The sequence below is a fragment of the Physeter macrocephalus genome, chromosome 6 (genome assembly GCF_002837175.3).
Source record: "Physeter macrocephalus isolate SW-GA chromosome 6, ASM283717v5, whole genome shotgun sequence".
In the NCBI taxonomy this organism is placed as follows: Eukaryota; Metazoa; Chordata; class Mammalia; order Artiodactyla; family Physeteridae; genus Physeter; species Physeter macrocephalus.
Window position 1 is genome coordinate 44,230,066 of NC_041219.1, and position 9,641 is coordinate 44,239,706.

Here is a 9,641-nt window from a genome sequence, read left to right on the forward strand (position 1 = left end):
GGATCCTCCCGGACCGGGGCACGAACCCGGTTCCCCTGCATCGGCAGGCGGACGCGCAACCACTGCGCCACCAGCGAAGCCCTTGAGTTATATTTAAGCACAGGCAAAACATCCCCCCAACACCTGCACCACCAACAGTAGAGAAAGGTATCCTGGCAGCACCTCTTCAGCTGTGTGTGTGAGGAAGAAGTGCAGGGACTTCAGTGGCAAATTCAGGCCGAGGCGGGAGCCTGCGACCCTAAGATGCTCACCTGGAAATATGGGGATGAGTCTCTGGAACTCCACACTGCACGCTGCCCACCGCTGCCCTTCGAGGCCCACCAGGAAGCCACGGCGGGGTGGAACGTCTGCAGCCCGAAGGGGTAGCAATACCACGCGCCTGCACACAGAGGAGAGGGCAGTTAACCTGGGCCGGGGCCACAGCGCCGACGGCAGCCTCACGAGCAGCGCTCACCAGCAGCCTGTCTCACTCGCGGGAGCCTTGCCCCGGCCAAAGGCGGTACGAGGGGTGGAGGTTCCCGCCACTCTCTGAGGCAGCAGCCTCCACCCGACAATCCCAGCGTGTACGCATCCTCACGTCCCCTCAGGAATCCTCATCTTTCCGTAGGTGGCAAAGCTCGGGGGAAACGGCTATCGTAAGGTGGGGATGATCCAACCCCCAGAGGCCCTGACGGTGGTCCTCAGTCCAGACCGTACATCAGAATCACCCACGGAGCTTCTGAAACAGTCAGTGTCTGGCCCCGCCCTCCAGAGTGAGTTCGTGGGCCTGGGGGATCCCTCCATAAGGAGTTTTAAAAGCTCCCCAGGTGGGAATTCCCTGGCGGTCCAGTGGTTAGGACTCCGAGCTCTCAATGCCGAGGGTGTGGGCTTAGTCCCTGGTTGGGGAAGTAAAATCCCACAAACCGTGCAGCATGGCCCCCCAAGATAAATAAATAAATAAATAAAAGCTCCCCGGGTGACTCCAATGGGCTGCCATGGTTGAGAATCACTGAAACAGAATCCACCTGCTAAGAGAGGCTGCCTGCTGCCCCAGGACAGAGAACAAGGCTGCCACCACACAGAGACATGTGCATCTTGCCTTAGGGGCTACCTGTTTGTGATGTGTTTACTCCTGAGCTATGCACGTGCATGTGTGTGCGTGTACACGTATGCGTGGGGCTGACAGCGCCTGAAAAAGCCATATTGGCTGTGGGGTCTCCACCCTGGTAAGATGCCACACTTGCCACTCAATTGTTGGCCTCGAGCGGGTGCAACGGGAAGCACGTGACCACCAGACTTTAAGTCAGACCCTCCGGACAGGCCTTCGCTTACTGCCCTCCCGGAGCTGGTCACTCCACTCCTCTGCCTTTCAGACTTTCCGTATGCATCTCATGACACCATGAGAACCTCAGCTCCACCAACCCCACATGGGGATGGTGAAACAAACTGAGCTAACACAAGGGAATGTGCTTCCTGAACAAAACACTGTAAGATTATAAAAGGTCATTATTATTTTAAGGGTAATGCCCAGTTTCCACTGGATAGGAACAAGCTGTTCTTGTAACAGGAAACAAGAGAATCAACACTTGGAAAGATGTTCTACCTTGGTAGAAATTAAAGAAATACAACTTGAGTAGATGCTAAACCTATAAAACCACCTCTAAAAATATAATAATAATAATAAAGGATGGTCTTTAATTATAAATTGGTTAAAACTGAGCCTGGGGGCCACAGGGGCAACTCACAGGAAATTGTGAAACTCGTGTGAAATTGTCAAATCAAAAGTTGAGCACAAAATATATAAACATAATGATTACAACTATGTAAAAAATGTGAAAGTTCAACGATAGAGACTGGAACAATGTGAAGCATCTTATGGATGACAGGTATTTCAGTATCTTGGTGCAAAAAGGTGCTCTTGCTTCTCTTTACTACTTCATTGTTTTGATCCTAAAGACAGCTGAAGACTGAACTGGATGTAACGATAATTCACTCACCCAGACAACCTCCTGATTTGGAATGGAGGGAAAATGACTGCTAATAACAGTGTCAGAGTCCCTGCTTTGTACCCCAGTACTCCTGTACTAAGGCATGTTCCAGCCCCTGGGGCTGCAAGGATGCTCTAGACATGCTAGGCAGTCCAGCGTAGCAACCCAAACCAAGGACAGGATCAGTGGATCGGAGCATTTCCCCTTTCACCCACTGGTCACCTGAGGACCCAGGAGAGCCAGACAGGATGCTGCCCAGGCTCCATCCGACCCCGCTCGTCCTGCCTCCTTCCCTTTTTTGTAGTTGATCACTGTCCCTCTAGTTTTCACATTTCTGCTCAGCACCAGCCTCGGCCCACACTCTGCCTGCCCCTCTGGCTCGCCAGCCCCATCTCCACAAGCTCTCGTTCTACCCCTCCCCGTGACAGTGGATGAGCTCACCGTAGGTCAGGCCGGTCAGAAACAGCAGCAGCAAGAGGAACCACAGGAACGTCTTCAGTGATGAGAAGCGCCTGGACCACAGGAGGGGAGAGAGGGCAGGCGGGGTCAGGAGGGCTCCAGGGCCTCTATATGCCCCCAGGGAGTTCCTAGAGATTCTTCCTGAGTGCTGAGCTAGAGTTAGAGAGGACACCCTCAAGCCTCTCATCTTGCCAGGGCCAGACTGGATGCTTTACCTGCAAAGCTTGGAGTGACGGGGACAATTCTGACTCTGAACTGTATTGATGTTATCAGAAATAAATACTGGGGGGGCGCGGGGCGGGCTTCCCTGGTGGCGCAGTGGTTAAGAATCCGCCTGCCAATGCAGGGGACACGGGTTTCAGGCCTGGTCCCGGAAGATCTCACATGCAGCGGAGCAACTAAGCCTGTGCGCCACAACTACTGAGCCTGTGCCCTAGAGCCCATGCTCTGCAACAAGAGAAGCCACTGCAATGAGAAACCCATTCGCCGCAACGAAGACCCAACACAGCCAAAAATGATAAAGATAAATTTATAAAATAAATACATAAATAAGTAAACACTGAGGTCTCTGAATAACCTAAAACTTTCAGACAGATGTCCTCTAGGCCAGCAAATACAGAAGAAAACAAATATAACTCCTTAGACAGTATTTTCTTTTGGAAAACACTGGGGATCCAGATCACCAGGGGGCCAAGAGGGATGCTGAAAGTTCTGGGAAACACCACTTGCTGGCTAGAGCCTAAGGCCTGGCCAGCAGGAGTAAGGCTGGGCTTGTCTGAGACTCAGAAGTGGCTAGGCTGGTGTTTGGAAGGAAGTGCCCAAGAAGAAACAAGAACCTGGTTCCAGAACACTCCCTGCACCTGACTCTAAGTCCTGTCCACTGTCAGGAAGGAAAAGGGGCTCTGGGTGTCCACTCCACGCTCACTAATAAAAGCTGCAAGTAAACTGGGGGAAAAAACCCTTCAGAGAAACCATCAGGTACAGGTTGCGATGCTTTACTGGCCCCTTACTGGGCCTTCTGATTCCTCATCAGTCTTGCTCACCTGGTTAAAACGAAGACGTCGAGGAGGGAGGCAGCTGTCGTCAGGCGGTACCAGGTGGTGCCAATCCACCAGTAGAGGAGTCCGAAGAGCCGGCCTGGAAGAGGGCCCGTCAAGCCTAAGTGCCACCCTGAGCCACTGGCCTGTGTGTGTCTCCACCGGCAGTCCTCCCTGCCCCGACCCCAACCCTGATGGCGAGTGCACCTCCGTCCTGTCCCACGCTACCCAGGTCCTGTGATCCCACCCGCCTGCGCTGCCAACGCCCTCCGTCCAGCTTTCAAGCAAGGGTGCTCCTGTGGCTCCTGGCTCCCAGTAATTATTCTGGAACGAGCTATCCCTGGTGGCCCTACAGTCTCTAACGGGCTGGATACCCAACCGCAGAAAGATGGGTGAAAGTGACTGCCAGAGAGAATGGAAACAATCATGTACAGAGCAGCCGGCACCCACCTGGAGAAGTGACCACCATCCAGAAAAGAGAGCCCGCCCGAGAGACAGCGTTCCGTAGCCGCGACCCTGAACCCTGCCGGTCTGTCTCCGAGTAGCCTGCAGGGGAGGAGAGGAGACGCCCGGTTGTCCTCACTCTTTTTTTCTGGTGTGGAGGTGCCGTGCACCACAGGGCCTGCGGAATCTTAGTTCCCCGACCAGGGATCGAACCCGTGTCCCCTGCAGTGGAAGCGCGGAGTCCTAACCACTGGACCGCCGCTGTCCTCGCTCTTAAGAGCCTTGGGACATGGAGACTGTCAGTTGTCCGCTCCTCTAGACTGTGAGCTGAGACCGTGTGTCATTCTCCTTCACATCCCCAAGTGACAGAGGCTGGCAGCTAGCAGGCCAGTAAACGCTGACGAAGCGAAGTGCTAGACTTCTGACATTTTATTTCCCTTGGACTCCTTGTCTGCTTCCTTCTCCTCCCCAGCAATCCCTCAAACCACTCAGAACTAGACTAAGGGATCAAGCACCTCCTGCGTGTGAAGCTCCATGTTAAACACTTGCTGGAAATGAGTCAAATAAGGGAATTGGCCACAGGCTGCTCAGGGACTCGTGGGGCCGGGCGATCGCATCCCAGCATTATCGAGGGCCACCCCAGGCCTGGGTTCAGGGTACCATGGTGGCACAGCAGCGACACTCAGCTGGACACCACGCTCTCTCGAGCTGTCAGGGCGCCTTCCCCTACTTCCCGTCACCTCCCCAGCAGCCCGGGAACCTGGTGGAGCACCTCCCCGAGGCTGGGGAGGGAGGACGTCGCCTACCTACGTAGTCATCCTCGGAAGAGTAGCCCGAGGACGACCCGAGGAAGTCCTCGGAGAGCTTGTTCTCCGGGAGCCCGTTGACTTTGCTGCTCTCAGTGCCACCTGTGCCTCTCCTCCTTCTCACCCGCAGGTCCTCACCTGAGGAGGGAAGCACGCGGGGTTCTCCTGGGGCATGGATGCTCCGAGGAGGGTGTTCCAGAGGGACTCGTGGGGACACCCTGAGGAGCCTCTCTGACTGGCAGATGGAATCTCCCCTTAGCCCCTCCCGAGCTCCCTTGGGTCAAGGGAGGGCGAACTAGGACCGGCCCTCCGTCTCCTAGGCCTGGAGCAGCTATGTGGCTACTCCATCGTCTAAAAGGGCCTGGAAGTTCAGACACTCGGCTGCTCTCCCAAGGGTTTCCGAAGGTGGGGAGCCCCTCTTCTGGCCCAGCAGCGGTTAGGAAACCCCCGGGGGGGATTCTGGACCATAAATCTCCAGAGGCAGCAGAGGCCCAGGAGAAAGGTTGTGGACACTCACTCCAGAAGGGGTCACCATGCGGCTGGTCGTCGAGGATGGAGTTCCTGGTGAGAGAGGCAGCGATGGAGGCGGCCCGGGGGCTGCCAAAGTAGGACTCCCTGACCACAGACTCGCTGTAGTAGGAGGTGTGCCTGTCGGAGGAGGGACCCAGCTGTGGCGCTGGGGAGAGGCGCTTCATGTTGCTGGATTTCCTCTTCAGGGTCCTGTGGGAGGTCAGCAGGAGGAGAGAGGCGGGAGCTGGCAGGTGAGCCCAGCCAAGAAAGCGAAAGCAGCGCTCTGCCCTCCTAAGGTGGGGGGGGGCGTGGCCTTGTTGCTAGGCAACTAACAACTCCCAACTGCTGACTGTCCACCGCACAAAGCAGGTACTTTCTGTGCTCCCATTATCTCTAAATCTCACAAGCAGTTAGGCGAGATCATCAGTAAGCGATGGAGTCAGGATTCAAATCCAGGTCTCTAACTTCAAAGTCAAAGTGTTTCTTCACGCTTCCTCATGGATTAGTAATTTCTACAACCCACTGAAAACCCAGACAAACCCAACCTGTCCTTCTAGAGCTAGTCAAAGCCTCAGGGGCTGTCATCTGGGCCTCACATCTGCAAGGGGGCAGGGTGAGGCAGGCGCCTGCCGTAGCTCACGTCCTGGTGCCCCTCGGACTTGTTCGTCTCCTCAGCTGCTTCGCTGGCCCTGAGGAGGCCCTACAGACAGTGGCACATGTGGGTGTGGGTCTGGGGAGGGTGGCCAGACTGGCAGAGCCATCCACAGCACAGTGGGTTCCTGTGAGCCCAGCTCTCGGTTTTGGGGTTTCCGGCCTGGCTTATTCTTGAAGCTGCCTCTCCCTACTTCCTGTTCTCTGAACATAAGGGCAGCAGCCCGGCTTACGGTATGGAGAGAAGAAACAGCACTGGGCCCTGGCACCCCCAGAGGTGTGGATGTCCCCTTAGACCAGACATGGGTATCTGATCTCTGCCCACAAAAGTCACAAGACGAAGAGGCTGCGCAGTGAACCGCCCGAGACATCTGCTCTGCAGGCCAGTGCGATCCCACCGAGGGGGGTGGGGCTGGAGGTGGCGATCCCCTACCTGAGAGGGCTGTCTTTAAACAGGGCGCTCTGACTCCCCATCACCGAGCTACCTCCACTGCTGCCGTCATCGTCACCCTGGGAGTAGCGTGTTAGGCGCTGGCTTCTTCGAGACATGATGAGGTGGGCGGGGGACCCTTCCCCTGAAGAGTCTTAGGAGAGAAAGGACGCCATGTGAAGCGTGGGGCTGTTCTCAGCCCCTCTCCAGGGGAAGAGAAACAAGGCACTGCCTCCCAGCCAATCCCCCCCACCCCGCCGGGATTCAACTGAAACAGCCTGAGATGTGGGTGACATGGGGCATTTATTAATTATCCCGGCCCCGCCCACCCTGCTGCCCTCTGCCCTCTGCCTTGGGCAGCCTCTTTCATGGCACCTTCCACAGGATTTCCTAATTCTCAGTTTACTGGATGCTGAGGTCCGTGAGAGCTAGAATTGGGCCTTCTGCAACCTTTGACATGAGACAGAGCCTGTGGCACCTGATAGGTAGGCCACAGGTGCTAAATGAATGCCTTTCATCACTGCTGCCCTGCATCCGCTCTCCAGCCCAGCCATCTTACCGTGCTGCCCTGTCCCTAGAGCTGTGCCTGTTCTTGTTCTAGCTTGTTTCCCTTAGATGGGACGTGCTTTCCTTTCTTCATAGCTGTATTCACTGATTCAGAGCCACAGTCGAACTTTGACTCCAGAAAACTTTCCCACGGTAACCCCTGCCTACATCCTGATGGTGCCCGGATGCCGTATCCCATTAGCGATTACTGGGCTGCAACATCAGTGCATCTTGATACGATAAAATACTTGGTTAAATGCCTCCTAGGTACCCGGCTCCTTCCACACCCATTATAATCCAGGAAGGCATCGTTACCCCCATTGTACAGGGGGGAACCTGGGACACTGAAATGATCAGTAACCTGCCCACAGCCACCCAGCCTGTAAGTGACAGTGGCAGAGTTTGAGCTCAGCTCTCACAGGTTGCAGGGCCTGGGTCCTTCCACTCCACCAGGAAGTTTTCAAGTTGTTTCAGGAATATGTTGTTGTGTCCCCAACTAGAGTCTTTTACAGCCTCCAGTATGTTCAGAACAGGCTGCAGAGCTGTTACATTTGTTAACAAACTAACAAAACAGGCAGGTGGAGCGGCAGTGCGGGATCACCCTCAGTCCCGACCAGCCAGACCAGTCGCTGCGTGGGGCGGAAAAGCAAGGCTCTGGAATTGATAAGGAAGACTCAGGGGAGGCCCAGGTGAAAAGGCATGGCAAAAGGCGGCATTCTACAACGCAAGGAGGAGTCATAAACCTTTCAGTTCTAGAAACCCAAATTCAAAATCTCAGATGACCAGTGTGAGCGCTCTGAACGTGGTGCCTTTCCAGCCTGTATTACAAAGTCACTGTTATGCTTTGGTCCTAGTACTTGTGACTTATCACTTCCAATATTCCTGGTTGATACTTAAATTACTAGTTCTCTGGGCTGTGTGGTGGACATAGGCTCTAACACATCCCAACTCAGACTACAGAAACCAGGAGGTCTGGTTAGTCCAGTTGAAGAATTCTACAAAGTCCTCTTCTGAAAAACAAGCAGCCTCATTTCTTGGGTCTTATTGGTGTCTTCACAGGTAGGATGTCCACCTGGCATCTTTCCCTGGTTTTAGCCGATGGTGGTAAAGGGACCGATTGGTAGTAGCCACAGCAGGAAGTTGGCCTGGATCCTTTTCTATATTTCATTCCTTATAAGGTAATTCCACCCCCACTACTGCCCTCCCCACCTGAAAGCTACAGATGCTCACACAGGCTCCTCCTCTTAACCCTGACCTGCAGAAGCTGATGAAGCTTTCGCCCTGGGGCAGGAACAAAGCAAACTGTTTATACAGAACTCAAGCTACTGTGGGCAGGAATATAAATATTTAGATGGAAGGTGTGTGTGTGTGTGTGTGTGGTGTGGGTGTGTGTGTTTGGGGAGGGTTGCTGAAAACCATCAGCAGTCAGCACCCTTCCAGGGGTGCCTTTTAGTCTTTCTCATAGGGTTCTGCTATCACGAAACAGTTTATCATTGAATCTGGGTTTCACAAGATGAAAAGGTCGAGGCTCCGTCCTCCAAAACAAAACAAGAGGTGAGCCTCTCAGAGCTCCAATCTTTTGCATATCAGAATAAACACCCCCCTCCTCCCCGCCCCCGCCGTTAAGACACCCTCAAATAAAACATCCTTTCCCACTTCTGAGAGGAACCACATCCTTTCTCAGCTCCACCCTTCCCCACCCCCATCACAAACTTATATGGCAGTTATCCATCCAGTCGTCAGACTTAATCTAGATCTTGGGCATCCTCCGCGGTACGTTTTCATACTATATTCCCTCGTGGGACCTGCAAAACGCTCCAGGTGCTAACTCTTTGCTCCCTTCATTCCCTACTGGCTAAACCTGCGGGAGGTTGTTTTTATTTTTTTTTTATTTTTTTTTTTACCAACCATGCGCCTTCCCTGCCTCTCTGCTCTAAGTCACACTCCCTCCGCCTCCTATTTGTTTGGTTTCTTTCTTTCTTTTTTTTTTTTTTTTTTAGAACTGAACAAAATGGGCCTCCCTCCTATTCCCAGAGTTATGACAGGCGGCGGCAGAAGCAGAGAACAACCTGTCCCTGGAAACTGCCTGACTGGCACGAAAACGCGGGCACTGGCCTGGGCCGCTTTGGGACAGCCGGGTCTCCGCTCCTCGCCTACCCGGGAGGTTCGGCCCGGGGAAGTCCCGCCCGGAGACATCCGCCCTCCAGACTGACCAGTGGAGCGGCCAGTCCCGGGGGCGGGGGCCGGGCGGCGGAGATGAGTCACGGCGGCCTTGGCACAGCGCTGGCCCTTCTCGACCGGTCCAGGGGCGTGCGCCGGGCGGGGCTGGAGTCTGGCCCAGCTTGGCCCGAAGAGGAAGGGCCAGGCCTGGTTAGCTAGGCTCTGGCCGGTGCAGTCCGACGATGACCCCGGGGTCAGGCCGGGCCCGGGACCCGCGGGGAGGGGAGTGAGGCCGGCCCACCACCCTCGCCCCGCGCGTCCGCCCACCAGAGGCCCTAGGCCGGCTGTTACCTGCTGCCGCCGCTGCTCCGTGCGGGGCCGGGGACGTTCGAGGCCAGCCGCGCCTCCCGGGCGCACCCCCTTACCGCGTCGGAATCCGGGGAGGTGCGGTCGGCGCGGGGACCCGGGGCGCGCGGGGAACTGCGGACGGCGGACTGGCGGACAATGCGGCCCGCGCGGAACCGCGCTGCGCAAGTGGGGCCAGGCGGCGCGCGCGTGGCCGAGTGTGTTATGTGTGCGCCTGTCAGTCAACGCTGACAGACCGCAGCCCATTGGTCAGACCCCGCCCGCG

General features: G+C 55.5%; 1 protein-coding gene across 2 annotated transcripts in view; it reads right to left on the reverse strand.

The window, feature by feature from the left end:
• The window catches only part of LOC102980838 (SUN domain-containing protein 2), a 17,724-nt gene extending 8,144 nt beyond the window's left edge, over positions 1 to 9,580 (reverse strand). Inside the window, exons 1-8 of one of the 2 annotated variants that reach the window (XR_008617587.1) lie at positions 9,362 to 9,580; positions 6,308 to 6,458; positions 5,231 to 5,433; positions 4,714 to 4,851; positions 3,914 to 4,009; positions 3,470 to 3,563; positions 2,409 to 2,479; positions 252 to 379 (exon numbers count right to left, since the gene is read on the reverse strand). Coding sequence is in view for 1 of the 2 variants with exons in the window: in XM_007110225.4 (XP_007110287.1) it covers positions 252 to 379; positions 2,409 to 2,479; positions 3,470 to 3,563; positions 3,914 to 4,009; positions 4,714 to 4,851; positions 5,231 to 5,433; positions 6,308 to 6,423 (846 nt within the window). In the remaining variant the exon portion in view is untranslated. The remainder of the gene's footprint in view (positions 1 to 251; positions 380 to 2,408; positions 2,480 to 3,469; positions 3,564 to 3,913; positions 4,010 to 4,713; positions 4,852 to 5,230; positions 5,434 to 6,307; positions 6,459 to 9,361) is intronic. The other variant, XM_007110225.4, reaches the window with a different exon arrangement.
• Positions 9,581 to 9,641: the final 61 nt, after the last annotated feature.